Genomic DNA, 27,805 nt, shown 5'->3' with positions numbered 1-27,805 from the left:
ACCTTGGAGCTGCTATTTAACCGGTGAGTGATGGTCTGGGAGCTCAAGCATTATTGGCAACACTACGACGGCCGAGATAGACTGCTAACGATACACATTATCCATTCGCCAGTCGCTACGATGCAAGGTGTGAAATTTGAGAGGCGCAAACTCACAATGCGGACACTTGAAACAAGAGCTCTTCTTGACGCTGAATGTTGACGCTGCACAGCCCCGAATCAGCCTTACAGCAGGAAGCGAACCAGCACAGCCCGTCCACTTCCGTCCTTTCCAGTTTGACCTGCATTTGGGGGCCCAAAAACTCCCGTCATGTTGAGTGTGATTAGCCGCGGCGGAATCGTGGCAGATTCCATGCGATCCACCGATCCTTCCTCCCTCCAATTGCCAGCGACTCGTATAGACTGCATTTCGAAAGGATCACGAAACCCGAATCAAAAGAACAATAATCTTCACGTTCCGTGATCTACATGTCACAGTGTCCTCTCGTGATGTCGCTTGTTCATCTCCCCATCACACTCCGGGCTTGTTGCCGGGCCCAGTGAAGAGTCTTGATGTAGAGCTGTCCCCTGGAGCAAGACACACGAGCCCCGACTCGGGCCGTATGCTTCTGTACCATCCTCCTTACCGAAACCTAGCTCGTCCATCAGTCCTTCTCGGGTAATATGTGGTCTCACCCACAATATGACATCAGTAGGGCTGCCGCTGCTTCCTGCAGCGGGCGCCAGAGGCATACTCGAACCGACCGAGTCCAACTCGAGACGGGCTCTGCGCCAGATCTGTACCGCTGCTTTGGCCACCAAGCGGACACCGTACAACAGTGCTGAATGAGATTCGACGGCAGTGTTAGCCTGAATGGCTTGCATAATCTCGTTGGTGACAGAAAATGCAGTGGCAGCGGCAGCTTTGCGACCGTACGCACTGGCATAAATGGTCTGCATCGTGAGACTTCTCCAGATCGCTTCTCGCCGCAGACTCTTCCGCCTTATCATCCAAGCTACGACCGCCAGGCTCTTGCCCAATCCGAGCCGCTCTAGAGCGCCATATTCGGAAATGAATAGGAATGGTTCAAATATACGTCGTTGGAGAACCATCCATATTCGACTTTGCACAACAAGGCCTCGTAGGTCTTGTGTTACAGCTGTGCTGCCCTCGACACCTAAGATGCCAATTCTCGTACATTGTGCTCCAAATCCATGTGCGTCATCTGGATAGATGTTGACAAAATGCTTCGCAAGCTCCTCTACTAGCGACGCCAGCTGTTCGAAAGCTTCTACACTGAAGCCCACCGTCAGCGGCTTGTGTTTCGACCAGGCATGGCAAAATGAAAACATGGCGTATGTTCATGTCAAGCCGGAAGACACTCACAAGAACTGGTCTCCCTTGCCGCGGGTCTTGGGCGAACTAATCTGACCAAGACTTTGCAAAATCCGATCCATCCTTTCGCTTTCTCGCTGCCATTCAGCTTGTTTGCTTCTCAAACTGAGCATTGACTCGGCAAGCTCAGCATGATGTTTGTTAGCAGCTTCGTGATCCGCTTTTAGGACATCATGTGCCTCTCTTTCGGCAGTAAGCTCAGCTTCCACGCCTCTATGAGCATCACGTTCTTTGTCAAGCTCGCGTCTCAGTTCTTCCATGGCGGCTTGAGCAGCATCTAGCTCAATTTGTAACTGCGTTTCGCAACGCTCGAATGTCCCCGTCAATTTCGATCGCTCCTCGTTGGCCGCTTTCTGAAATTGGTCGATCTCTTTCTGATGAGAACCTTTGAGTGCATCAACTTCGACCTTGTGTTCCGTGATGATCCTTGCCATTCTCTCGGTGGACAGTAGAATTTCTTGCCTGTGCTGCTCAGCTTCCTCTTCGCTTGCTCTCTCTGCATCTCCCAGCTCTTTCCTGCGAAGATCCACTGCATCGTTCAATTCTTTACTTTTCGCAGCCACCGATTTTTCAAGCTCCGAAATGACTGATCGTGCAGAATCAAGCTCCTTCTTCTGCTGCGTGTGCTTTGTGATCATCCCAGCCAGGTCGAGTTGAATCTTCGACAGATTGGCTTTTTGCTCATTGAGTGCTTTAGTATGATTCTCTTCCTTCTCTGCGAGCCGCTTTTCCTGCTTTTCCTTTAAGCCTTCAACCAGTCTCTGGTGCTCAGTATGGTCGCTCGCGGCCTGTTTCTTCAAGTTTTCAATCTCAGCTTCCAGTTCGTGCTTTTGCGTCTTCAACTCCTCATTGTGAGCCCTGCAAGCCTCCAGCTCTTTGTTCAAAGACTCGCTTTTGCTCTGCGTGTCGGCAAGTTCCTCCTTTAATCCATCCAGAACTGAGATTCTTTTGGCTTGTTCACTCATATGGCTTTTGAGCCTGAGGTTCTCGGTTGCTTGCTCTCCTATGATTCTTTCGTACTCCTCCTTTGTGACGATCAGTTCGATGCGCATCTTGTTCATCGCCTCCTCGTGCTGGGTTTCAGCTTGCTTGACAAGATGGTCTTTTTCACTTAAAAGTCCCTGGCTTTCTTGATAATAGTGTAAGAGACGATTAATATCGGGAAGCACACTAGACACCTTTTCGAGCAGCATCTTACGCTCGTCTTCCGTCCCAGCTGGGCCAGATCTTACAATCGCTTCTGGCAGGACAAAGGGCGCGGTAGGAGAAGTGAAAGGCGGGGGATAGAAGGCATGTTGATAAGGTGAATTGCTCATCAGAGGCGGGTAAGGATAAGGGTATACGGCTGGTTGCGAGGGCGGACGGCTGGTACGACAATGAAACATGGGTGACTGTGGCGGTGATGCCAATGGAGTGCGCGCCTTGGAGCCCACAGCTCCTGTTTCCGGAGGAGGGCTGGAACTGATAAGTACTGGACTTTCCGGCTCGTTAGCATCTGTCATATTTATGAAAGGTATTGAGGCTTTTGGAGCCGGCGCAACCAGAGGACCTTGTGGTGGTAGCGAGGTTACTGTAGTTGCCTCCGCAGACGTCAAGTCGTCCAGCGAAAGTTTCGGAGCAATGGGATCGGATACTGGAAAAGCACCTGGAGGGACAGGCTCAGGATGGATAGCCGGTGATGTCGCCACCTTTGGAGAGGTTGTTGGAAAGACTGTCGTAGATTTCGTGGGGGAAACGGGTATCAAATGTGTGGTTTTCAATTCCTCGAACTCTTCGGCGACAGTTGGCTGCATTGAGTGAGCAGGACGTGAGCTGGGTGGCTGAGCTGGCTCTATGCTACTTTTCTCTTCTTCAATTGATGTCGGGCTCGTCACAGCTGGCGGCTGTCCAGCACCATCCGGAGAGACAATGGATGGCTGACCCCTAACATCGGAGGAATTCGTGATTATCGGCTTTTCTTTGACGAGCGTTTCTGGAAGTTTGGTCTTCTTATCCTCGAACACAGAGACTATGTTCCTGCTGGACCGGGCAGGCCCTGCGGAGTGTCTTGATGAGCTCAAAAGCGTATCCGACTGCCTAGGATCATGGGTTCGTGGTCGGTAAATGTAAGTGGCAGGCGAAGTCGGCCTGCTGTTCCTTGGGACAGACACTTCGTCTAGAGTCCTGGATAGGGTCTTTGACAGCTTCAAGGAAGCTGAGCTGGATGCCCTGCTACCTGAATGTCGCTCGGAACTTTCGCCCAAGCTACCGCGACGACCCCTGGGTTTAGCGCTGGTCTGATATGCCGTTGTCGACATTGTGCTGTCATCTAAGGGTCAATGGCCCGGTTGGTCAATGTAAGAGGTGCCTGACGCAGCAGAGAAAGCAGGAGAACTCGAAGTAATGCGTACAATAGTGCAGCAAAAAAGAACAAATTTTTGAGGGTTTACGCTATAGTACAGATTAGTGTTACAGCTCAAGGGCAAGGTAGTTGTAACAAGAACGGAAGCTTCTGCAGGAGGAGAAAAAGACTGCGCATGAACTATAAGCCCTGAAATTGACAAGGCACAGGCAAAGGCAAAAGAACAGTCATATTGGGCTTGGTGTCCATCGGTAGACTGGTTTTGACGACACATGGCGAGAGCTTTGCTGCCCAACCATAACCCTATCACGACCCTCTCTGGGGTGGCCTTGACAAACGCCCGTTGTGTCTGTGCAGAACAACATCAGTAATTGCTGTTCATGATCACCTGCGTGTGCCTGGAAATTGGTAGTACATCAGTTCAGGGACAGTTTCGTGGCGGTCGGTGATTGGTTTGTAGCGTGCTTGAGAGGAATATATCCTTCACGATCCTGTCAAGGCAGATGAGAATTCGCATTGGACTAAAATGGCTTAGCTCCTTGGCATCCATCCGGGGGACTTCACCTTCAACGTCAGTGCCGGCCGGACATTGCTACCTGCGCCCACCAAAGACCTTGCCTGCAGCTCATACAACCATGTCCTTTGTCTCAAGAGGGGCGAGGGCTGCAGCTCGTCCCTTACGACGCTCATTACAGCACCAATCGCGCCGAAATGCCGGGCATGAAGCTGGCCATGGCCACGGCCACGGTCATGAAGGAGCACGAGAGAGTGCCATGCACGTCGAAGCTGGGTCGGGCACCGAGTCGCTAAGCGTAGGTTGATAACAAGGCCCAGGGATTGCCTCATTGACTGATGTTTGACACAGCGAGGCTTCTATATCAGCGTAGCACTCGTACCTTTCGCGTATCTCGTTTATTCGATCGCAAGTTCTCCTGGCGACAACGCTGTCTCACGCATGGTGAAGAGTTATGAAGACAACAAGAGAGCTGACGAGACGAAAAACGTCATCCACACAACAATGCTAGAACAAGCTGCTTGGGATCGCCAGCTGTTTAGTGCAAACGCCCGAGATGAGAGTGGCCCGAGCCTTAGAAATCCAGAGTGAGTCTTCGGCTCTGCGACCAATATTGGCTTGAGATTCAGACGCTGATGTCCATCTTTTCAGGTCCTTCAACTTCGGTTCTCCGTACAACGTTTCAGCTGGCAGAGACACTGCAGATCTCTCTGCTCTCGCCAAATTCTATCAGGATGAGAAGGAAGAGGCCGAACAACAGAGAATAGAGAGACTGAAGAGAAATAAAGGTCGTTCGGTATACGACTAGGCGAGCAGTTATGCCGAAGCGTTGCAAGTGCCTATTGTACATATGACAATTTGATAAAATGAGAAAGAAACAACTATGACGGTCGGAACATCCGCAGTTGGCTTGACCCCAGTTTCAAGCTGGCTTTCGCGGTGCAGCCTTTTCTGAGTAAAGCCTTTGGCATCCCGGCCTCGGCAAATTCTGAATGATGATGCTTTTGGAAATGGCTATCACCTCATGACGTGTTTCCGTGCGTCGATTGCGTGTCAATACTTCACATCTCATGCATAGCGCAAAGTATGCTCCAACTACAAGTGAACCGACTCAAAGTCCTCGTCTGTACATCTATGCCGGCCGTCTCCCTGACTCAGTTGTTCAGAGCTTGGGCAGCTCTTCCGGCTCTCCAATGAGTGTAAGAAATGAGTCATGCACCTCATCAGTGAGATCACTGGCTTGCAGACTTCTCTGCCGCTTCGCAAAAGCACGGCGCGAGCACTCTCTCGTGATAGCACTGCCTCCAAATGCCACAGCTAAGAGAGTCTCCTCCCGACTCATTTTCTCGGGGCCGACGTCCCACAGTCCCTCATGGTAGAGTTCTCGCCATCCAAGGAAGGTACCCAATGAGCCAGTCAGAGTATCACCTTGACCACCAGATCGCTTCAGACCACCCTGGAAGTCCGAGATGGTGGTGTCGATACCCTGAGAAATGTAGTCCACCGCACCCTTCTGAATGATGCATACGCCGCCCAAGGCTTTGGAGAGATTCTGGCACGCTCTTGCTGGATCGCTGTTGTCTTCGCCCGTGCCTACTGCCTTTGCAAGTCGGCCAAATTCAACGACATTGGGTGTGAGGATACATTCTTTGTGACCCTTGACAAGATCCGGGTCTGTCTGCACAAGCCATAGAGCGTCCGCATCCAAAACCATTGGTACAGGCGGATCATGCTTTCGTGCTGCCGTGATCACGGCTTTTACCTGCTTCTGCGTGATGATGTCTCTTCCCAGTCCGGGCCCGATGACGAGCACATGCAGACGTGGCAGCATGTCTAGGATTGGCTTGGCCAACTCTTCACCAGTCGGCTCCTTCTCTTTCTGTGCCTGGGATATCGAAGCAGTAGATCGGAGGATTGGGGACACCATGAGGTTGGGTGAATAAGACTTGATGGTCTGCGCCGCAGAGGGTTCGCAAAAGACGTAGGATAGATCACAGCCCAGTCGTGCCGACGCCATGGCCGAGAAGTACGGTGCTCCTGTATAATCGGCGCTGCCGCCAATGACAGCAACTCGGCCTAGCTGTCCCTTGTGGAATTTCTCCAGCATGGGAGGTACGAGTTTGCGGACCTTGCCCAGCATGGCGCGCGAGGCGGCGGACATGTTGATCTCGTTGGAGCTGGAGTCTGGACTCATTGAATTTTTGAAAGAGTTTTGCGGATAGTAAAGTTTCTAGAAGCTAAGAGGGTAAGCGAGACAATCAATGAGATCTGGGAGCTAATTGAGCAGGACGAGGAGCAGGTTGAGAAGCATGTTCTTTGCAGGTCGGCCAAAGTGATGTCAGAGGTAGATCTGGTCGCGTCACAATGCAGACGGGAGACTCGAGGATTGAGGGACGATGGAGCTATCCTGGAAGGACTGGACAAAATCAATTGGTGGACTTGCGAGCCGAGGTCGAGTCTTTATCAGTACGAGAAGCCTGCTGCAGGAAAGGGACAGTGGTGATGGTGTCTTGCTGTATCTCAATAACAATTGCGTTGTGCATTTTCTCGATGGCGCTGCGCTTGCGAGCTGAAACGTGCTCCGGGTCAAGCCTCCGCCGATCCAGCTGGTCTCTCCGCCTGCAAACAACAACATTTAGGACGTTCGAACCCAACACGAGATGTATTAAGTGCTATGGACACAAGTCTACCTACGTAAAGTTCTGCTGATTTGATGCCTTTGGCCATGCTGTGTGGCTTTAATACGCAAGCCCGGCATAATATCCAGCAAGGTTGACAATCTGGTCTTCCAAGCTCTTGAACTTGATGCCAAAGACTTCCTCGGTCTTGCTCGCGTCGAATGCCACTGCAATTGACTTATTGGAGCCACCAAGCGGGAAGATACCTTGCTCCACTTCACTGGGAAAGTGCTTCTTGACAATGTCGATAGCATCGTCCCACTGAACTGGTGCTTCTCCGACATAGTTGACGCCGAAATTTTGGTTCCCTTTGATCTCAGGCTTCAGGGATGCGATATGGACCAAGGCAACATCGTCCACATGGCACGTAATCGCCGGAGTTCCAGCAGGGTTCTGCATACCCAGAATGGGAATCATGGCAATGGCGTTGGAACCGGCGTTGACGGCTTCGCGAGTCGTTGCAAGCTCGTTCTTTCCAATGACAAACGTCGGCATGATGTTGATAATGTCAAAGTTGGGCTTCTCTTGGGCAATGAAATCTCTCGAACGGTTGTGCGCCAATTTCTTGCTTGCACTATATGCCGCAAAAGTGTTGTCAAATGGTCCTTGGGGATCTGGCTCGACATTGTCTGCGGTGAAGGCCTTCGGTTCAGAAGGCGCGACAGCTGTTACCGAAGAGGTAATAACAACTTTCTTGATGCAGGGCTCCTTGAGTGCAGAGTAGAGAATACTCAAGGTGCCACGGATAGCCGGTTGGATGATGTTCGCCTCGTTGTCATTAGATGGCTTAGGCAGGGGGGAAGCTAGATGCACAATGTAGTCGACGCCCTTGACTGCTGAATCGAAGGCACCTTCCTTCTCAATATTGGGAACGGTGATGAAGGTAAGCTGTTTCAGATATGGCTGCGTGGACTTGGCCGCCTTGACCTCTGCAGCTTTGGCTTCTGACCGCACGGCAGCTCGGACATTGTAGCCCTGGGAGAGTGCCTCGATGAGAGTGCGATAGCCAATGTGCCCGGTACTTCCCGTCAGAAGAACAAGCTCGCCAGCCATGTCGATGGGGTCAAGGAACGAGTAAAGCTCAGAAATATGTCGGAAACAGGATTGGCTGATTGATGTGTGCTATAAGGCTTGAATGGAGAACAGGAGGGTGATACAAGGAGCAGTTTTGGGTTTAAATATACTCATGATCAAAGCATAACTTCACCTATCTATAACAACGTCGCTTGTTCTCTCTGGGAATTTGCACCAGATCAACCCAGAAGTCACTGCGAAAGGTTCATGATTCGGCCGAGAAGCTGACCAATATACTCATGTTCCCAGCAAAAAAAGGTGTCGAACATGCAACATATCCTCTGCCGTGGTTTAATCAGTTCGTGTTTACTCACTGTTACTCATCGCCGCGTTATGTGCATCGTGGTGCATGTACCTTAGGCTGGAGTGGCTGATTGAATTTGGAGGCCACTAGGCAAAGTCTTGGCAGCAGCGGGTGTCGTTCAGCCTTTTTCAGTGGGTGGGATTACATACGTGTTCATTAATCACAAATACACAATCCAAGTACCTGATCGAGGAGCTGCCTCGGTATCTTGGAGTCTGGTTAAGGCAATTGACGACTGTCCTATGCAGTGTACTAGTTAGAGCTCCCACTGGGTCGGAGACCACACGCCATGCTTAACCCGGCCGAGATAGACAGTTTGAAGCAGTTCCACACCGCGCATTTCCCGAACCAGCCAGTGCCGAAGTTCAGCAACACTTCGTGGCATCGAGGAGCAGCCATGTCTCAGCCAGCTCCTCAAGAAGCTGATGATGGACTTGGATACTATGGGGATGGAGTGAAAAGAACTTTGACTGACGAGCAGATCAGAATGTTCCGGCATTCCGAAATTCAGCGCTTGATGAGCGAAAGACGCGCCGCGAAGGAGGCGGAAGAAAAGCAGCAGAAACGCCAGCAAGCTGACTACGGCCGCACCAGACTCCCTCAAAAGGGACGTGGCCACTTCGACGATCAACCAGAAGACAAACAAAAGATTGTCGACACCTTGATATATGATGATCAGCCGGAGCATGACACGAATGCGGAACCAACACCGAGGACTTTCCTTTGGCCAAAACTGGGTGAAGCTTGAGAAAGATTGTCGTATCTTGCTAGGGATGTTTGACAATCTACAATCGGTCGAAGCCTCGACGGTCGCCCTCAGCTTCGTGGAGATGCCGCATGCAGGACTCAAGGAAGAGAACGGTCGTCGACTGAAAATGTAAGCACAAATTTTGTCTACCCGACCTTTCCTATGATGAGCTCTTGTATCATCCTTAGCCTGAAGTGGAGATGGCAGCAGCCTCGAGCTCGCTCTGACGATTGCTTCGCCTACAGCCTCCCATTGTGTTGAATTTTATCTTCTCTCTGAATCCATGATATCCCCCAATCTTTATCACGTGAACAGATTGAAGGGATGATGACTAATCGACCCTGCAGCTCATCAAGCAGATTTCACCTGCTATGTCACGGCTGGGACCTCTGTCGAGCAAAGACTCGCCAGAAGTATGGACACCTTGTTTCTGGGTCATATCCTTCCGGGTAATACTTGTCTGCGCCGCCGCGTCATCTTCCTTGGGTGGCGGCATTTTCCCTTCATGGCCTCCGGTCGACTTATCACAGTCGATGTCTATATCGATTGCCACCGCGTCTGTCTGGTCCGGCTCCATCTCTGATAGATAGCAGTTCTGCACAAGCTGTTCATTCTGCGCAGCATCTTCATCTTCATCTATGCCGGTCGTGGCCTGGTCGGCCGGGTCTCCCTCGATATCGAGGTCGGCCTCACTTCTTCCCGACTCCAAACATGCTGCTTGCCATCGATCAGTGAGGAAATGATCCGGAGGAATGTATTCAAGCTTACCATTTGACCATCCCTCCTCATTCTCATTGCTCGGCCTGTTAAGACTGTTGAGATGACGAGTTGAGGAAGCCATGTCCGCATCGCAGCTCGGTTCACTCTTGATTGCTTCCCAAAAAGCTGCGTCCTTTCTGAAGCACGCCTACTTTGACTCCTGGGCAGTGATCCAGCTGTTGCTGAAGCCCTACTTATGTTTCAGGTTGTTACCGATCTCCTCCTCCATCCGGCCCGTTCAGTTCGACCATTCCACAGATTGGACAGCCTGGCAGTCATCTCTTTCGGACCCACTCCGAGACTAATAATTTCAACGCTCTCTGCAAGGCCAAAGGTGAAGCATCGGACCGCCTCATTAGTATCATCATTGAAGAAATGGAAAAAGTCAGTAAGGTTTACGAAATCAGAGAATAGAAGAAGGCTACTGCACACTCAAAAGAGGAGGCGCCGTGCTCCCAGCCTATGAGACTCGCCGGGTCTGGCAAGATCCAGCCCTACTCATGCAAGAAGATCAAATGATCTTCAGACCTCAAGATGGTCTCGGCATGAATCCTGTACAGGGGCCACGCTGGGGATCTGAGGTCGACAAAATCGAGAGCAAATACTATGCGGACGGTGAAGATACGTACGCGATGAAGTTGGACCGAGGCAACTTGCAGACCAAAGATGTGCGGGAAGAAGAGGACAAGGATAAGGGCGGTGCAGTTGGTTCATTATGCAAGGATGGTGAGGAGGACCCCGTAAATGGCGAGAATGGCAAGAAGGAGAAGATGGTCAAAGTCAAGGTCGGTCGAGGGCTGGGTGTCGGTGATTTGGGGGAGAGGAATGTCGCTTGACCCAGAAGCCATTTTTCATATACACTGTGACAATCCATCTCCAATCTCCCTCCTAAGGGATGGGATCGGCGCTCTCAAAGCAAAGCTTTCCAATCCATTTCTGCAACCGCCTGCTTGACTCCTACAAAATGGGCATCTCCGATGCCCAGATCTTCCTTTACCAAGATACCTTCTTCACCGGACCAAGCTCGCTCGCGCAATTCGTCCCACATCTTCATCATGCTACCCATCTCCTGACCCCAGCCTGGCCAAATCTTACTGAAAGAGTCCAAGCTGACCTCCACGTACTCGGAAGGCTTGCCAGTAGCCGCACTCCAATCTTGAAGAAGCTTCTCAGTGGTTGTGTCTTCAACGTGAGCACACACAAATCTTCCAGGGAGCGTGATGTGGGGTTGTTTCAGGATCGCCAGAGCGAAGATGCCTATATTGCCGCTGGGACTGCCAATGGTCTTGATAGGCAAATCAGCTGCTGCAGAGGAGAGTTGCACGTATTTCCCCGAGGTTTTCTGCACGAGATGTTAGAAGCGATCTGTTGTCTAAAACACACGATTTACGTACCAACAGGTTTGGCGTGAAGATCGGGTACTGGAAATTGTTTGCATAAAAGGTTATCCAGAAAAAGGTGGTCTTCGCAAGCAGGGATTTATCTTGCTTGATGAAATCGTCAACGATATTCTTGGCCACGAAGTGAGGAATCCTCCATTTGCCGTTGGTCAGCTTCTCTCCGTTGGGAAGTGTGCTCCAGATGTAATGTTTGAGTGTTAGGGTCTTTGAAGCTGCTCGCGCCAAATTCTTGCCCTGCGTTGCCTCGATCTCAATGGCTTTCTCGTATCCATGCACAACGAACGGCTCGAAGAAGTCCGTCATGCCGAAAATTGCCGTAGAACCCTAGCAAGTTTCATGTCAATGCCGACTCGTGAAATAGGACAAACTATTGAGACTTACTTCAAACGCTTTGAGAAGGGATGCTTCATCGTTGATGTCTGCTTGGACAATATCCACACCTCTGCCGGCGAGCTCTTTTGCTTTGCGTGGTAGGACTTCGAGTAACGGCTCGTATTTTGTAGCTGCCGTCCTCAAGAGCTGCATTGATTAGCGACAGGCCTTGTGTTCCTGTACCGCCCACCACGGTCAACAGGTTCGAATTCGGCATGACGGGTGTTGAGCCAGTGCTTGCTGGAAGCAGATTCGGATATATAAGAGCGCAGGAAAGGGTCAAAAGATGAATTTGGGACGAGAATGTCGAATTCAAAAGTCCCGAGGTGTTAATATACCAATAAGTCTCAAGGTGAAGTTGAAAGTCAAGCAACAGAACATCGTCAGAGAACAACGTGGTATTCTTCGTGCTCCATATAATAGCCAGCGCCAGCGTGAAATGATTACACACCTTGCACATCCTCGAACAGTAAGCATGCAGTAACGAGGGGAAAGCTCCGGCTCCAGGGATTAGGGACTCACCCCGCCGTGAATGTCCTAAACAGGCAGGGAAATTACTATATCGGTATTAGGACAGGTTTTATCTTGTAAGCAGGTGCTATATAGAGCGTCAGTGAGAAAATCCGTCGACTCCTATAGCCGCTCGTTTACATAATAGGAAAGCCGCTTGCCGGAGCCCCGTTCCCGGGGCGTCTCACGAATGGATGTCAGGGTCCATACCGACCGAGCCAGTGTTCCACTGCTAGCGTGAATGATGCTGAGGCCTTCCAGATCAATGGTCAAACTACGAAGGCTGCAGGCTGGACTGGTCTTACCTCGCTTTGACATTGGAGTCTCCCGGAGAGGGATAGCTTGGGCATTGCTTGTTCAATTGTCTGTGGCTTTACCGGTGGGAGAAGGCTCCACTGAACGAGGCTCAATTTCACCTATATGCCAATGATGATGTTTGCGGCTTCTTGCAGCTTGGAACACTCATCGTCGCAGCATGGGCCCCTTTGAGAATCAAGTTGTTTTGCACCTTGGGCAGCAGCGAATGATGCGGTAGCCGTGGCTAATAGGAATGGGAAGTTCTTGGCAAGCCCAATTAGGCATTTCTTGGCATTGTGGAAAGGTGACTAAGAATTACATATCAACGCAGGTTGCAGCATATGGAGAAAATATGGTGCTCTTATGCCCAGGTCCGTTCATCATCAAAGCTGACCAGTTTCAAGCGCGGTGATCCACGAGCGCAGTTCTCTGTTCACCTTGATCGGGTCTTCTCGCCAAAGCCAGTGGCCCGCATTGGGCAGTGTAACTATCCGAACAGACTGATGGAACCACTTGTAAAGCCATCCGGCATCTTGTCTGAAAAATACGGCTCTTGCATACCCCAAATGACAATGGATGGCATTTTGTAATGCATGTTCGAGGTGTCGACATTTTGCCCGTAAGGAGGACCAGGGAAGTTTTTTCGGAAAAAGTAGAACATCCCACCCTCTGGCGACTGTTGCAGGTATTGTTTGATTTTGGCCCGATATTCTACGTCTGGAATTCTTCGCACGACAAAGTCGATATCGTACGCATCTCCAGGATTATGTTTTATGTACTTCAGCGAGTACTGGGAGAGTCGTTGCTGGTCCTTATCATGATGAATCAAGTGCATCATAGTGCCCAAAATGGGAGTGTTGAAAATGACCAAGCCGCTGAACCGCTCAGGATGAAGGAAGGCCAACTTTGGGACAAGAATCCCTCCGACATCGCCTCCTGCAAATATGGCCTTCTCTACGCCGAGATGGTCAATCAACGCAAGAAGATCTCCAGCCATCACATTTCCGTCGTAGGCATTTTCGTCAGGCGGTACATCGCTTGGTGGATATCCTCGAACCGTAGGTAGCACGACTGTATGGTCTCTTGCAAATTCATCGATTTGATACTCAAATCTCATCTCATTGTCAGGATGGCCGTGGACAAACACCAGGATAGGGCCGCTGCCATAAATGCGATAGTGAATTCCAACACCGTTGTTCTTAAAAAATCGAGATTCTTTTGCCAGTGGCATGCTGGCGAAAACGGGATTGAGGTTTGCTTCTCTCCGGTAAGTCTACACGCTAACTGAGGATTGCGAACGTCGTCAGAAGGGCCTCGGATATTTATATTGTTCAAGCCTATATGATGATCGTTTCTCAGCCACCCACCCCTGGTAGGGCTTTCACCCCTTCAATCCTTCGGTCTGGGCAAGCCTGAAAACAATAAACCCGCTTATTTCTGCTTCAACGAATTTCCTACTTAGCAATAGTGTTTGCCTGGGCCCGACGACATCCGCCTGGATGTAATGACTTCACCGTAACGCTAAGTTTTCTCCGCGGAAGTAGGATTGCAAGCCGGTGAGGTAGGCGAACCTTCTGACGCTCGGTCTCCGTATACCAAAACACTAAATCTCTACAGGGTTGTAGTATTCACCGTTCTCATGCACCTGAACCTTTATGATCGTGTTTGTCAGCAATGATGCTCTCAGGTTTATCGGAGTGAGAAAGTCCACATGTTTAGTTAGAAAGCACACCTCAAAAGGAAAACAACTTCTCCCCGGACAGCATCGATGAGGATGGAGATCCTGGCAAAAGAAGTCAAAGATTTTGGCTAGGCCAGTTTGGCTAGGATATACCATGGCTGAAAATTATATAAAGACGTGTGCACTGCCAAATGTCCAGCTGATATTAAATCATAAACCAAAACGCTCTGGCTGACAAAATCTACGACAATTCACTTTGAAAACACCTCCCCATCACAATCATGGCCAAGACCATTCTCGTCACAGGCGCATCGGGCTACATTGGTGGCTCACATTGTTGACGCTTTGCTCCAAAGTGGCTACAATGGGCGTGGAACTGTTCGATCGGAACCCACTGCCGCCAAAGTAAAACAGACGCATTCCAAGTATCAAGCCCAGCTATCTTTTGCTATTGTCACAGATATTGGAGTTGCCGATGCTTTCGACGAGGCAGTTAAAGGAGTTGATGGAGTGAGTGGAATCTTGTCACCTCACAAATCTCAAAGCTGACTTCTGTAGATCATTCACACCGCCTCACCTTTTGTTTTGAATGCCTCGGATTTTGAGAACGACCTGTTCCGTCCTGCTATTAACGGAGTAGTTTCGGTTCTTCGAGGTGCTCAAAAGAACAATCCTGGCGTCAAGCGCATTGTCATCACCTCTTCATTTGCTGCTCACCTGGATCCTGACAAGGGTATTCGCCCGGGATACACGTACAGCGAAAGTGACTGGAATCCCGTCACCAGGGAGGCTGCAGATCGCGGCGACGGGGTTGTCGCTTACCTTGCATCCAAGACTTTAGCCGAACAAGCTGCATGGGACTATGTTAGAAGCCAGAAGGTATGGACTATTCTTGTGTCATTTCTGGAGGGCGATCCGAACTAAAGCTTCTTGAACAGCTGCAATTCTCCATCGTTACTCTCTCTCCCCCCATGGTCTACGGTCCCTTGATCCATAACGTCGAAAAAATGAGTGATCTGAACACTTCTGCCGCTGATATATATCGCTTGATCGACGGGTCACAGCAGGAAGTCCCTCAAACAGGGTTTTGGGCCTTTGCGGATGTTCGTGACGGTAAAGGAACACTGTCTCCCTGTATGACGAATATTCTGGCACATTTGCTAAGTGATGCTCATTCACAGTCGCTAAAGCTCATGTTCTCGCATTCGAAAAGCCGCAAGCTGCAGGACAACGATATCTTATCTCCTCCTCAGCATACAGCTACCAACAGATCTGCGATATCATAAGGGAGAAGTTTCCCAACCTCCGTGGCTTGACTCCGAAGGGAAGTCCCGGTGAACCGCTCCCATCTGTATACAAGTTGGATACCTCCAAGGCTGTCGAACAATTGGGCATGACTTTCAGACCTCTCGAAAAGACAGTCACCGACATGGCCAATAGTCTCCTGGAGTTACAGAAGAAGCTAAACGGAAATCAGGGCGGGGCTGTCAATGGTACAGTTTAGTGGATGACGAAGGCTGCCCAGGCCAATGTCAAGGGTACCGGGTGAATACGTTTGGCATTCACAGGCTCTAAAAGGCCACGAGAATCTTGTGTACCTGAGGTTATGATGATTAAAAGAAGCGACTCCCAATGTTCTCCGTAGAGAGACATCTACGTATACCTTGCTGGAGATATCGATGACCTGTCGGCTCTGCTTTTACTCGCATCCCCTATAAACCCAAACATTCGACTCTCTTTTTGTAGTGCAGAGTATAGCTTTCGGACCCTTTTCAGATCGACATAAATTCGAGCGTGGTGCCATGCCCACTTTCAGGGACTCGTGAGCTGCGCGGGATAGTCTGCTTGAGGTGCCTCGTGAGTTGCAGCATGCGGGTAAGGTTGCGGAGTCACAACGGCACATGCCACCTCCTACACGCGCTTAACGTATCCAAGATCACGAGTCTTCGACAGTTTGGAGTTTAGTCGCAACAAAATGCTTCTTTACTGGAATCTCGATCCTGTTGACGGATTTCCTATTTGGGGTGATGGAAACTTTCCGAATGAAGCTAGTGCTAAACGCATCAAATCACCCACAACGAATTCAAGCGTCATAAGCACCACAGAGTATCTCCATGAACGAAGGTGGCACGAAGCACAGGACCAAGGTGCAAAGGCTGAGTCGATACGATAAGCGGCAACTAATCGGAAGTCATTGAGTGATTTTAGATGATTGCTTCTGCCTCTCACGGGAAACCAAATTCGGGATGTGCTCATTGCGTGTGCTCCTCGCGAGACAGACCCTTGTCCATCTCGACCACTACCTCTGTGTGGTCATGCGACCATGTGTTTGAGCATCTTTCCAAAATTCCCAAGCAGCCAAAGTGAGGACAGACTCTGACCACAACACTTCAGATAAACAATCTCTTACCTGAACCCAGGTCGATACATGAGCAGACGAGGAAAAGTGGATAAAACGAGCCAAAAACCAGCTCCGTGCCTTGTCTGTCATCTCATCATCGTCATCAGCTTGGAGGCCACCCAAAACTAGTGCCCATAGGAACAGTTGCTTGTATTCTCTCAGATACACCATCCTCCGAGGCTCGTCTGCACATCGAGTGAGCGCATCTTTTAGAGTCAGTGTCAGGATCTTAGCGGTACCCCCAGCTGGATTCATTGGAAACACCACGAGATTGCTGAAGATTCTGAGGGAGAGACGAGCGACTTCAAATAGACGGTGCTCAGCTCCCCCCGGGGCCAGACGCTGGTCCCTCAGTGCATGGCTCAAGGCTCAGCAGTAAATATTGCGCATCGTTGCGTGCGTTGACAATTTGTGAAAATTCTATGTTTGGGTTGGGTCCATGAAGATATCGCTCGAGGGCTTCGCTTACAACGGATAGCACTTGGACAGCCTCGACAAGGGGCTGTCGCAGATCGGATGCTATTGAGAGCAGCTCCCACATCTTCAGTGGAGAACCAGGAACTACCATTCTCAGGGTTCGCAGACTCGTCAGTCCTGGTGGGTCCATTCTTAAGATGTGTAGTGGCGAACTCGTCTGGGAAGCATGAACAAGGTCGCACCTTTTTGAATCAGTAACAGCCAGAAGCATCAAGACACGATGGGGGTTAAAAGTGGGGAGACTGACAATGCACCCACGCTGGCAACCCCTGGCAATGTGATCTTCGAGAATCCACCTTTCATGATCACGAGGCGTACCAGGGCTTCTGTGTGGGGGCTTCGGAAAGGCCTTACACTATAGACGTGGATAAACTGCGCGGTCCTCAGTGAAGATCTGAAGCGAGATGCATTTGCGCTGTCAAGGGACGCAATCCTGGCTTCACCGGAGAACATGACATAATTCGCTGCGAGCACCACGATGGCGCCCAGTAGATGGTCAGACAGTGAATCGCCACTAGACTAGATTTCCTGATTGATGAGCTCAATCATCTTAATGCGGTAGGACAAGCATAGCTGCGAAAACCCCTTGATCCTAGAGCTGACGCCGCCAAGTAACTCGTAGTTCTCGGCGGTGCCTACCATATATGCATAGAAGGCAAGCGGTGCTTGTCGAATCGCCTCAAGATAGGCAGTGACCGCAGGATTTTCGGGATCAGGCATATTTCCAGGACTTAATCCTGGCCAGAAATGATGTACAGCTAAGGTTCGAAGTGAGTATATAGACCTAGTTGTGGGGGTTTTGGCTCGCTAGTACGGAGTACCATGATCTATTATCTCATGCACTAGATCGGGTATATCGAACACGGCAAAGGCCGCAAATGGATCTTTCCTTCCTTGACCGAGCACATCAAAGGGTTGAGGGGTTGTTCGACGCTTAGGGGCTATGGATACTGGTTGGTGTCGCCGATTCGTAAGCACCGAATCCTGTCCGTGCCTCCACTGTACAAAGGTATGATTACTCTGGCCTGCACTTGAAGTGTTGCGCCCTCCGCGTCGTTGTCGCCGCAGCTTGGCCGCATGGGAAGCAATGGCATAGCGAGTTCGCTCGCTTACCATGTCCTCCAAATTTGAGATATTGATAAAGATCTCAGGCTGCATCTTGAAACAGGAGATGGTTACATAGCAAATGGCACTGCGGCTTCCGGCATCTCCTGGGTAAGTTTACGCACACCTTAAAAAGGTTTCTGCAGACCCCGTTTTGAATGTTACCGGTCTCCCTGTGCAGAAGGTTGGCCGAATGCCCCTAGAATGCGGAGTTGAACTTCTCAGCCGTACATTCATTAGAGGCATCCGAGATGCACGCCTGGGGATGCTGAGTGGCTCGGGCTCACTAGGCCTCGTAACGGCTTACAAATGGCGCAAGGCGGGCACGTTAGGGAGTCCCAGGCTTACACGCAGCGTTTAGGCTCAACTTCCGCCAATGCATGGAGGCAGAGAGTTGAAAGTTCGTCTCAGGGGGTTTCAAGCTACTCCAGCGTAAAGCATATGTAAGTGGCTCGGGACATTCGGATGCGACTTACAATTCGCTTCAGGTTCGTGATGCAGGCCTATCTTCCCCGACACGACTAGAGCATGCGCTGACTCCTCCGATTACTCCTCAATGTTCTGCTTGAAAAGCCAGTGAAGAAGGTCGTTACCGTCCACTCCCTCTGAGTAGAACGCTATCGACTCGCTAGCAGCTTCCTGGTTGCGAACCGCCCACCCATAGCCTCCCGCCGTGTGCATGAGCTGAATCCCATGATTTGGCCACTAGTGGTTTCGATGCGTTGGTGCTTTCGGTATATCTAGATTCAGCTTTTTCAAGCGTTTCTCTTCTTCCCGGGCTTCATACGCAGCGCGAGCCTCATGTGCTTCTTCGTCCGTTATGGCGACGGAGTAGCCTGGATTCTCCCAAGATCCGACAGGAGGGTTAGGGTTACCAGGCTTACTGATGGAATGTTTGCGTAGAGCTGTCAAAAGCGCCCAAAGGAATTTGTTGCGACGAGTAGTACGCAGAGTCTCGTTGGACCAGTTCGACTAATAGCAGTGTGAGCGCTGTCGCAAGTAGGAAGTGCGCGGTGGTATTTCATACCTTGTGACAGACTCTTACTCTCAGAACAAGCTCCCTCAAATTTCCAATAGAGGTCAATTGGACATCGACTTGGGGTTGGAAATCGCGTTTGTTATCGCGAACGAAACTTTCGAGCTCAACTTTTAGGTTCTCGATGGCGTCGTATTTGGTTTTGGCATAGATGGCAAAGTCGTATATCTCTGGCATGGCCTTGCTTCGAGAAATGTTCTTAATCCACTGGCCGTTGTTGATAATATTGGGGATCTGAATGCTGGCTTCGCTATCGACTTGGCGAAAGATGGTGTACATTAGAGATATATGCTCGACCACCAACGGGACGTTGTTAATGTCAACCCGATCGCCAACATCGTATGGGTGTTTGATGAAGATGAAAACACAAGAGCCGAGGAATTCCTGGACAGTGCCTGCGACGGCGAAGGACAATGCAGCAATGCTACCCCACAACGTTGTTGCCCGAGAGGCGAGGGATGCGTTGAAAAATGAGGCTGGACGCGATTAGTGAGAACGGGAACCAGGAGTAAAACATACCATAGACAAGGGCCGTCAGCACCGCCACCAAAAAGGAGAGTATATTGTCAAGACTCGTAATAACCTCACCAATATCATGCATATTCTGATCGATATATTTTCGGTCCTGGCAGATCTGCAGACAGAGTAAGAGCATTTCGTCACGGCTAACACCACCGTTGCAATCTTCGTCTAATGCCTTGAGTATCTCTTTTGCTTCCTCTTTACCTCCAGGACCGAAAACATGGGCGATGTCATCCTCATATAGTTCTTCTTTGCCTTCTCCGGCAAAAGACATCCAAAGACGTCGAGCCAGAGCCGCAGAGGCTTCAGGAGAGGTGAGTGCTTGTAAAACAATGGACTGAGCAGATCCCGGTCTGAGAATTTCCTTTCCAGTGAATCTATTGGCAGCACTGCTCATCACCGCCGAGACTGTGCTTTTAATACGGCTGAATGAGCTGGCTCCTGAGTCTTTCCGAAGAATTGAAGGAGCATTTCTGGAACCGGCAATTTTGGAGTCCTCCGCAGCGAACTCCCGACAGTATATCGGAAAGAGCTTCCTAGATTTCTCGTACATGCGGCCAAGGATCTTTATAATTCTTTTACTCTCGTTAAGCTTTACCTTGAACTGCTTGCGATGGTAGCTGACACTGAGCAAGTGGACCATCAGTTTCTCCACGAAGAACATGCCGGTCACCGCGACAGTCGCAAGCAGAGCTTTGCGGAGAACCAAGATCCACTGATCATCGCAGTCAAGGTTGCGGTCTGTCTTCATGTCGAAAACACAGATAACCGGTGTGGCTGCCCGTGAGATCAGAGCCCACATAAAGACGGACACAGGTAGCCTCACTGCTTGTAGCAGTTGAGCGTATTTTCGACTTCCTGAGCTGATGAATCCGCCGAAGAACTGGAAGAGGAGCGGTAAAATATTTGAGATGAGTATCGCCAGCCATACGTTCAGCCAAACCAACTCGATCCAGATAAAGAGGCCTATAAGGCGGATATCTCCAATTGCGGCCTTTTTGAACGCAGTAGCCGTAAGGACTATGGGTATGACCAAGACAACTGCAACAGGTATTACGTATAAGGCAAACCGGGTGACGGCAGAAAATCCGATCATCTTCTGAATGAATGTGGCATTTGGAGGGCCCTTAGGTTCGTCCTCACCCTCACTTTCTTCACCTGTGAGGGCAGAGTAGGCGCCTGTCCGGTCCAAAAACTTTGTCATGCTGCGGCCTGTGGCTTTTATCGTTCGAACACGTTGCGAGGTTTTCGGCCCTGATTCTTGGTCCAAGATAGGCAAATCTGTGTCAAAGACGGGCGTGAAAGCGACGCTCGGGATGTCCCTGTCACGGAGGAGAATGCTCTCAGTCACGCCCTCGTAAGACATTCTACAATTGGTATTAACGTGGTTCAAAAAGTGCGTGGATAAGATTTCTTGATCGATCTGGGCTGTGACACCACATATGAAGACTTGTAGGCAGACAAAGCGATCGATCGGATCCTCTGCAGGGGCCATGACTATTCCGAAAATACGCGCAGGCCACACCTGGTCCATTGGGAGACGTTCTGGTCGGCCGCTTCCATATCATTGGTGGTGCTGGCTTGTGTTAGCCGATATAGCTGAGGATCATGAAGCTTGTCGTGTCTAGACTTCGCCATCTGCCCCTTGGGGGGGTTATTTTCGTATGGCTGGCTGCAATGGAGAAAGGCGTTCACATAAGCCGATAAATCACTGGCGGAAGCACATGGCATGAAGGGGGAGCATTAATAGATGTGGCGCGGCTGAAACGAGCATCTCCTATGACATGACCGCTGTTAGTGCTCCTCGGTCGCCGGTGTACGCCGAAAAAGGAAAGAATCGAAATCTGTTCAACATGCGATCTTGTTGGTACAGCTAACGGTTGATAATGCTCTGACGCTTGCTTCATAAAGGACATTCACATCCTCGAATTATTTGTATGGGTATCCCTAAACCAAGGGTTGTAAAGGTCGCTCAGTCGTTTTCGTTTGGCTTGCTGGGAGAAGGTTTCTCGATTGTCGAGGGACGGACTTGCCAACCGCTGCGGCTGCACGCCAACAAATTGCATATGCCTGATGCCGCTCCACAAAACCGTCTTTCGGTTCCGTGTTACAAATGGAGAAAGACAGCTCGATGCAGCATCCTCCACCATTTCCTGTCCCGGCTCTGAAGAGCTGTTACCGTCTAGTACTAGCGATTAGTCGAGATTCAGCCTTGAGATTTCGCTCTGTCGGTCAAGCAGTAGTGTCGTCTTCTTGTGCCCAGCTTACACGAGGCCGCTCGTATCTGCAACTCTAGTCATGTTGAAGTATAGCCGCTCGCATACACTTGTGTCCTATCAACGAGCTCTCGCACGTCCTCCCGATGCAGACTCCACTTCCGATGCCTTGCTTACCCCTTTGAGCCAGACTGGACTGAGCAAGCTACCTTCTAAACGTCTTCGTAAGTGAGGACAGCAAGTACTGCTTTGACTCTTCCTTACTCATTAGAAAAGGCACGACGAGAGCTTACAGAAAGGGTGGCCAACGAGATCTGCCTATTTGACCTACTTGCCTACTATACGGGTTCTACTTTCAGAGAACAGCATCAAGGGCATGAAGATCGAAGGGAAAGAATCCTATGGCTGACAGGAAAGTAAGTTCAATCAGGCTCAAGGACGGAGCGCAACGTACACAAAGTGCTCGAAGCATTACTATTCGGGCTTCATACTTTGGTTTCCCTTCCCACGGGCATCTAAAGTATATCCTCCAAACATGGATAGGAAACAAACGACCCTCCCATCCTGCCTGAAGCACTTCTGAAAGGACTCTTCTCCCAGCACGAAAGCAACCCAATACAGTTCTTGGATACGAGTTGAACACCACCTCACCACTTCACCACCTCCGAGCCCTTTCGAACTATTTCTGAAACGACCCAAAGACGTAGTAGGTACAACAGAGAAGGAGCAAAGACAACAAAAAAAAGTCATTGCCACCATCACGCGGAATCGAACCGCGAGCTATCGTGTTCTACTGTACTATTTAGTACTGTGAGAGACGATCATGTTAGCCGTTACACCATGATGGTCAATTGAAGCATGTTCACCAGCCATCTGGCTTGTTTTGTTGGACAGAACTGGGGATCAATGGCATATAACATCTGAAATTCACCTTCACTAAAGTGAGAGTCTAGTGAAGATGATGGCTGCTGGGCAACCAGAGACATCAGATTTTGCTACAACAAATGGCCACTACAGTTCAGGCTCAATGCTTGCTTCATCTCGTATAGCACCTCTTACTATGGTACACAGCGCACTGGAAATATAACACTCGCAGCTGCAGGATAACGTCAACGCCAGGCTGATTCCTCCTTGAACTCCTCCAGCGTATCATCACCTTCGTCGATCGAGCCGCCCTCACTCACGATACTGGATGAGATTCAGTCCCATCCCTGCAAAGGCGCGAGCTACAGACCTACTTTCCTTCCTTGTGCGTTGTTCACATTCATCGTTGTACACGTCGACGAAGACCCGGCTGCATCTGTCATGCAGGTGTCTAGAAGAGAAGACACATGGGATGTCGTTGACAAAGGGAAACACGAGGCTAGAGCCAAAAGACACAAGCTCGGAGTCATTTCGCGAACGTTTTTCAAGGCATATCCTATTCCCTCGCCAACTATGTCAAAGATTGAAGTGCGGCCAGCATCCAAGCTACCCTCTTCAGCGGTCAAGAAAGACAACCCCTGCGTTCTCCGGATGCCTCATGTTCACGGTCACTCTGGTCAGGGAGTCATACATAACATCAATCAAGGCTTGCTTGGCCTGCTCTTCGGTCTTCATCTTCTCTTCAATCACCAAAGGCTTGAGCCGATATGAGCGGAGTAACATGGCGATCACCGCCACGAATTCAACTTGACTGAATTTCTTCCCCGGGCATACTCTAGGGCCAACAGCCCAGGGTATGTACGCGGCACCAGACGGTGGTGGAGCGAGGGTTTCCTTTCCGGTCTCCGGATCGAGCATGATCCATCTCCGAGGCTTCCATTCGAGACAGTCCGGGCCCCACCACCGAGGATCGCTGTGGAGGCCATATAAGTTGGTCATAACAAATGTCCCCGCTGGGACGACAATGTCACGGTCACCTATACGGAGAACTTGAGATTCTCCAGCCGGCCAACGTGCATTGCTAGAAATGGGTCCAAAGATACGAAGTGTTTCATGCTGATCATTTGGTCAATGACATGCCATAAGAATGTCGAATACAACTCACCATCACAGCCAGACATCTGACAAGCGAAGGGAAAACACTCTCGTAATCGAGATCCTGCACAGCCTTATCCTGAAGTACCGAGTCGACTTCCTCTCCAACCCAGTTCTGTACGTCATTATTTGCAGCCAGAAATGGGACAGTGTACGTCAAGGTGTTTGAAGTCGTCTCAAACCCTGCAAGATTGAACAAGAATAGATTCCCGTACATTTCGTCGTCCGTTAGGTGCGTCGGCTTTGCGCGAGCTCCTAGTCCGGGTTTCTTTTCTTCACGCTTCGCTGCCTCGTCTGCTTCAACCAAGGCACTCACCATATCGGCGTTTTGTCCACCACCTCCGCCTTGGGTGGTTGCTCGATTGTAAGCCACCATCTCCCTGAGATACAAGCTGAAGTCTTCCACAGTGTCTTTAAGGTCTTGAATGAAGTTTGGCATCAGGAACTTTGGAAGTCGAACATTCTTGAACACAACCACCCTCAACAGGTTCGTGAGCAAAAACATCAGTGAATCAGGAAAGCTTTTGATGTGGCCTGGTGGTGTGTCGCGCAATCCGCTCGAAAAATCGTGGATCTGACCGAAGCCTGCGCCGGAGAGAACGTGTAGGGCTATCAGCACCATATCTTTGCGAACGTCAAGCATCGTGGCGCTTCTGTTCGATTGCGCTTGTCGCCCGTCCAGCCACTGCTGAGCCTGCCTCAGAGATTCCTCCCAGACAAGCCTATAGTTCTGCTCGCGGAACGCAGGATTGACTATCCTTCTCTGGCGTTGCCAGTCTTCTCCACTGTTCTCGCTGTCAGCACCGACAAGCTACTTCAACAGCCTTCCAGCAACACTGTTCACAGTTTCTCGGTAAGACTTACTTGTCGGCAATGAGGTTGTTGCCTAGAGTGGTAAATATTTCATATACGGGCTCTGGTTTGGTCCAGATTTTATAATGTGACTGTACTTCCAGGCTGGTTTTGGGATCGTTGAGCATGATATAGTTGGCTGAGGGTGAGACGACGACATACACGTCGCCGTACTTCTGATGCGGAAGATGCCGTTGACGCTGGGCAAACGAAAAGAGACTGATTTCGTACCACCCGGAAAACGGGAAATTTCTGATCCATCTAAATCTATCGGCGAACAATCCCCAGATGGTATCATGCCAGGAGACGGGCGTAATTACGATAGGGATGCCCAGTTTGCGTGCTTCGAAGTAGTTACGCAGGAGTCCCCAGGATCGAAAGGCCGTCAAAACAACGAGTGGAAGAAGAATGAGTGACGTCCAGAATGCCATGTTGACGGATTGCGTGCGGGAAGAACAATGGCGAGAGTTTGAAGAGTGTACGTCAGGTATTGCCTTAAATCAGAATCGATGTTTCCGCCCATGTACTCGTAGTTCTCCTGCTGACCTGCCGAGTGCTGCCTGAATCCTTTGAGCAGGGGGCCATCATAGGGGCTTTCTGGTTTGATGGGAGGCCTGAACCGAGCGCATCTCGTACCTCGTATTTGCTGCCTATTCGAGAGAAAACGACACTTACCAATGCCGGCATAGACAGCATGCCCAGAGGTTAGGCCTAGTTGAGTCTCAAGTTTGAGGTCATCTCTATGATGTAGTTTCATCTTGAAAGCCACAACTCTGCCGGGCGCGTATCCGTACTTGGCCAGAGGTCTCCCATCTCGACGACGTTTCCCTCTGCCTGTCCTTCTTCCGACTACTCCTATTATCAAAGACCCATCCATGCCGTTTTCGCAATACAATCCACCCCTGGTTTTCTCTTGCTCTGCCTGATAAGACCCAGATGCCGCAATTCGGCGAGGCAGCGGTAGAACAAAGCCAGAAGTGTTCGCTCGTTGGTTTCGTCGATGCCTTCACCCTCGCCTCCCTCTCCGTCCTTTTCGTCGTTCCTACCTGCACCTCCCATCTCGCTTTCAAGCGCCGGAGCGATCATGTCACGGAACGCATCCCAGAGATCTCTGACATTGATAACTGACCCAGCCTCGTTGAGCATACTAAGCAGAAGGCTGGTCGGGGGAAGAGTCGACTTGTCGAGCATGACGCCGTCTTCTGGCACGCAGCAGTCGCAACCTAGATAGTCTGAAGGCCGGGTCAGGGCCCGTTCAAGAGCGTAGCGAGCTCGCGGATGAACGATCGCGGAGAGTGGGGATTGGAGGTTGAATGTGTAGGACTCGGACATGAGACTTGCCCATGGCGAAAGAGATGAGCTTGTTGAGGAATGGGTGGTTTTTGAGGCTAAGTATCCGGTTAGGAGGTCTAGGAAGGATTCGGTGATCAGGGAGATGCTAGGCCTGGTGTGGTCAGAATCGAGTGCCTCTTGTATGGCGGCGAGGGTGAGGACTTCTTGATCAGAGCCATCGCCCTTAGCGGACGGCATGAAAGACTTGAGGTCCTGAAGCTCTTCTGATATGCCGCTAAGGAAGACGTGAAAGTCGTCGACAGTGATCATCTCCTTAAGGACTGTTTCTGTAGCTACGAAGATCTCAGAGTGGGTTATGTCGGGCAAAGAGGCCAGAAGTTGAGTCTGAGCTTCTAGAGGCGCGATGGCCGCGGGACCAAGAAGCTGTTGGTAAATCTGTTGTAAGGTCCAGATCGCCGCTAAGCTGGACCGTATGCGCTCCTGGCCAGAGCGGACAGCTTCAAGGACCTCTTTCTCGAGCGCTGCATCGGAGGTAAGTAGATTGCGAGAATGTTGCCACTGTGTTTTGGTGCCCTTTGCCAGGGATTCGCAATGTGATCGGAAACCAACGGTGTTACGAATCGCCTGAGCTGTGAACGGATCCCGGGGGAGATTGAGTCCTGCGCCTGGGATAGCCAGGAAGGATAGCGGATTTGCAAAGAAATGAGACATGAAAACATATTTGATGGCGCGCAAGAAAGTCTCCACCGTAGTGCCCTGATCTTGCGCCAGTTCTGCAAGCACAGTAACTGTAGAAGGTCCCAGGAAAAGCTCGGCATCAGGGCCTTGGACAGCCGAGTAAACGTCGAAGAGGGGGTCATGCTGCCCTCCAGCTTGGAATGGTTCGAAAACTCGAGCATCGAGAAGACCGATGATCGACCTGGGAAGTCTCGACTCCAATAGTGCTATTGTCGTAGATATCCCAGTCAACAGTACGAAGGGTATTCGGTCGGACCAAGAGCTGATTATCGAGATCAACTCGCAGAGGATACCGGTATCGAACGCCTCCACGTCAGGGAGAGACACCAGCACTCTCGATATACCCTTTTTGTCGGCATAGCGTTGGAGCAATTCCAGGTCGAAATTCATTGGGATCATGGCTTTATTGGCAGCAAGGAAATTCGTGTACTCCTCCGGTCCTGTTTTCTGGGACAGTGCCAGTCTGACAACATTCTTCAATGCAATTTGGATGTTGGGAGCCTGGCTAGGTTGGATTTGGATGAGTATCTCTTCTGAGTGCGCCGAATGTCGCTGCTCCCAGACTTGAACGAGGTCTTTTTGGGCGTCCCTGCCTGGGGTAGAAACGAGTAGTGCTGTCTTGATTCTGCCATGTGGCCTATCCTGCTGTTCGGCGCGCACATAGTCCAGAATGTTATCCACGAATCTCTCGTCCACTTTGTTTATCACAGCATCGATTTTGTCCTGATGTCGAGTCCATGTTGTTTCGAACACTTGCTGTCGCCGTCGGATGGCCTCAGCGGGCTCTTGACCTCCAAGGAGACTGGGCCACAGGTCTCCTTCCTCTCCGATCCTCTCGCGGCTTCTGGTACTCGGGTTTTCGACCTTTCTCCTTTTCTTGGGTCGCTGGTCTATGCCTTCTTCTTGGTCGATTTGGGCTGGTTTGAAGATGTAGCACCCCTGCATTCAGTCAGTGCATGCGGGCCAGCAAGATGCTTATGACTGACTGTGTGCGCATTGTCGCCAACATAGACATCTTCTGCATCCATGTCGCCTTTGATATTGGCGCGAGACGGCGATGAATGGTGCCTTTTATAAGTCGAGGTGGACGACGCG

The 27,805-nt window shown here is 50.5% G+C and overlaps 14 protein-coding genes and 1 non-coding gene across 15 annotated transcripts; 4 read left to right on the top strand and 11 right to left on the bottom strand.

Annotated features, from left to right (window-relative positions):
• Positions 1-470: 470 nt before the first annotated feature.
• On the bottom strand, positions 471-3,671 carry PV05_05263 (uncharacterized protein; the record flags this gene model as incomplete). The annotated part of the gene is made up of 2 exons (XM_013461745.1): positions 471-1,275; positions 1,366-3,671. The coding sequence occupies 2 exons, from the start codon at positions 3,669-3,671 to the stop codon at positions 471-473; spliced, it is 3,111 nt and encodes a 1,036-aa protein (XP_013317199.1).
• A 649-nt stretch (positions 3,672-4,320) lies between these two features.
• Positions 4,321-5,248, top strand: PV05_05262 (uncharacterized protein). The gene is made up of 3 exons (XM_013461744.1): positions 4,321-4,527; positions 4,581-4,816; positions 4,881-5,248. The coding sequence occupies exons 1-3, from the start codon at positions 4,351-4,353 to the stop codon at positions 5,035-5,037; spliced, it is 570 nt and encodes a 189-aa protein (XP_013317198.1). The 5' UTR covers positions 4,321-4,350; the 3' UTR covers positions 5,038-5,248.
• A 143-nt stretch (positions 5,249-5,391) lies between these two features.
• PV05_05261 (YjeF family domain-containing protein) lies at positions 5,392-6,390 on the bottom strand (the record flags this gene model as incomplete). Its single annotated transcript, XM_013461743.1, has 1 exon — positions 5,392-6,390. The coding sequence occupies one exon, from the start codon at positions 6,388-6,390 to the stop codon at positions 5,392-5,394; it is 999 nt and encodes a 332-aa protein (XP_013317197.1).
• Positions 6,391-6,967: 577 nt separating this feature from the next.
• PV05_05260 (uncharacterized protein) lies at positions 6,968-7,960 on the bottom strand (the record flags this gene model as incomplete). The annotated part of the gene is made up of 1 exon (XM_013461742.1): positions 6,968-7,960. The coding sequence occupies one exon, from the start codon at positions 7,958-7,960 to the stop codon at positions 6,968-6,970; it is 993 nt and encodes a 330-aa protein (XP_013317196.1).
• Positions 7,961-8,574: 614 nt separating this feature from the next.
• PV05_05259 (uncharacterized protein) lies at positions 8,575-9,033 on the top strand (the record flags this gene model as incomplete). Its single annotated transcript, XM_013461741.1, has 1 exon — positions 8,575-9,033. One exon carries the CDS (start codon positions 8,575-8,577, stop codon positions 9,031-9,033), a length of 459 nt encoding a protein of 152 aa, XP_013317195.1.
• Positions 9,034-9,364: 331 nt separating this feature from the next.
• PV05_05258 (uncharacterized protein) lies at positions 9,365-9,874 on the bottom strand (the record flags this gene model as incomplete). Its single annotated transcript, XM_013461740.1, has 1 exon — positions 9,365-9,874. The coding sequence occupies one exon, from the start codon at positions 9,872-9,874 to the stop codon at positions 9,365-9,367; it is 510 nt and encodes a 169-aa protein (XP_013317194.1).
• Positions 9,875-10,292: 418 nt separating this feature from the next.
• On the top strand, positions 10,293-10,628 carry PV05_05257 (uncharacterized protein; the record flags this gene model as incomplete). The annotated part of the gene is made up of 1 exon (XM_013461739.1): positions 10,293-10,628. One exon carries the CDS (start codon positions 10,293-10,295, stop codon positions 10,626-10,628), a length of 336 nt encoding a protein of 111 aa, XP_013317193.1.
• A 74-nt stretch (positions 10,629-10,702) lies between these two features.
• On the bottom strand, positions 10,703-12,036 carry PV05_05256 (uncharacterized protein; the record flags this gene model as incomplete). Its single annotated transcript, XM_013461738.1, has 4 exons — positions 12,016-12,036; positions 11,574-11,711; positions 11,187-11,516; positions 10,703-11,134 (listed from the first exon to the last, which is right to left on the bottom strand). Exons 1-4 carry the CDS (start codon positions 12,022-12,024, stop codon positions 10,703-10,705), a joined length of 909 nt encoding a protein of 302 aa, XP_013317192.1. The 5' UTR covers positions 12,025-12,036.
• Positions 12,037-12,754: 718 nt separating this feature from the next.
• Positions 12,755-13,602, bottom strand: PV05_05255 (uncharacterized protein; the record flags this gene model as incomplete). Its single annotated transcript, XM_013461737.1, has 2 exons — positions 12,755-12,858; positions 12,933-13,602. 2 exons carry the CDS (start codon positions 13,600-13,602, stop codon positions 12,755-12,757), a joined length of 774 nt encoding a protein of 257 aa, XP_013317191.1.
• A 731-nt stretch (positions 13,603-14,333) lies between these two features.
• On the top strand, positions 14,334-15,556 carry PV05_05254 (uncharacterized protein; the record flags this gene model as incomplete). Its single annotated transcript, XM_013461736.1, has 5 exons — positions 14,334-14,376; positions 14,513-14,562; positions 14,611-14,931; positions 14,991-15,186; positions 15,234-15,556. 5 exons carry the CDS (start codon positions 14,334-14,336, stop codon positions 15,554-15,556), a joined length of 933 nt encoding a protein of 310 aa, XP_013317190.1.
• A 1,893-nt stretch (positions 15,557-17,449) lies between these two features.
• PV05_05253 (uncharacterized protein) lies at positions 17,450-18,088 on the bottom strand (the record flags this gene model as incomplete). Its single annotated transcript, XM_013461735.1, has 2 exons — positions 17,450-17,688; positions 17,752-18,088. 2 exons carry the CDS (start codon positions 18,086-18,088, stop codon positions 17,450-17,452), a joined length of 576 nt encoding a protein of 191 aa, XP_013317189.1.
• Positions 18,089-18,739: 651 nt separating this feature from the next.
• On the bottom strand, positions 18,740-21,087 carry PV05_05252 (uncharacterized protein; the record flags this gene model as incomplete). Its single annotated transcript, XM_013461734.1, has 3 exons — positions 18,740-19,006; positions 19,062-19,546; positions 19,590-21,087. 3 exons carry the CDS (start codon positions 21,085-21,087, stop codon positions 18,740-18,742), a joined length of 2,250 nt encoding a protein of 749 aa, XP_013317188.1.
• A 1,474-nt stretch (positions 21,088-22,561) lies between these two features.
• PV05_05251 lies at positions 22,562-22,656 on the bottom strand. The gene has a single exon. It is a non-coding gene; the product is annotated as a tRNA-Glu (tRNA).
• A 565-nt stretch (positions 22,657-23,221) lies between these two features.
• Positions 23,222-25,110, bottom strand: PV05_05250 (uncharacterized protein; the record flags this gene model as incomplete). The annotated part of the gene is made up of 3 exons (XM_013461733.1): positions 23,222-23,788; positions 23,838-24,612; positions 24,692-25,110. The coding sequence occupies 3 exons, from the start codon at positions 25,108-25,110 to the stop codon at positions 23,288-23,290; spliced, it is 1,695 nt and encodes a 564-aa protein (XP_013317187.1). The 3' UTR covers positions 23,222-23,287.
• Positions 25,111-25,540: 430 nt separating this feature from the next.
• Positions 25,541-27,738, bottom strand: PV05_05249 (uncharacterized protein; the record flags this gene model as incomplete). The annotated part of the gene is made up of 2 exons (XM_013461732.1): positions 25,541-27,649; positions 27,697-27,738. 2 exons carry the CDS (start codon positions 27,736-27,738, stop codon positions 25,541-25,543), a joined length of 2,151 nt encoding a protein of 716 aa, XP_013317186.1.
• Between the last annotated feature and the right edge of the window lie 67 nt (positions 27,739-27,805).

This window comes from Exophiala xenobiotica, assembly GCF_000835505.1.
Source record: "Exophiala xenobiotica strain CBS 118157 unplaced genomic scaffold supercont1.3, whole genome shotgun sequence".
Taxonomy (NCBI): Eukaryota; Fungi; Ascomycota; class Eurotiomycetes; order Chaetothyriales; family Herpotrichiellaceae; genus Exophiala; species Exophiala xenobiotica.
This window is presented reverse-complemented; position numbering and strand designations above follow the sequence as displayed.

What these genes read in the sequence shown, in the direction of transcription:
- PV05_05262 (XM_013461744.1), top strand. Translation starts at nt 4,351, where the DNA reads ATGTCCTTTGTCTCAAGAGGGGCGAGGGCTGCAGCTCGTCCCTTACGA. An exon ending in CGGGCACCGAGTCGCTAAGC is followed by an intron (nt 4,528 to 4,580) that starts GTAGGTTGATAA and finishes TGTTTGACACAG; the next exon opens with CGAGGCTTCTATATCAGCGT. An exon ending in CCGAGCCTTAGAAATCCAGA is followed by an intron (nt 4,817 to 4,880) that starts GTGAGTCTTCGG and finishes CCATCTTTTCAG; the next exon opens with GTCCTTCAACTTCGGTTCTC.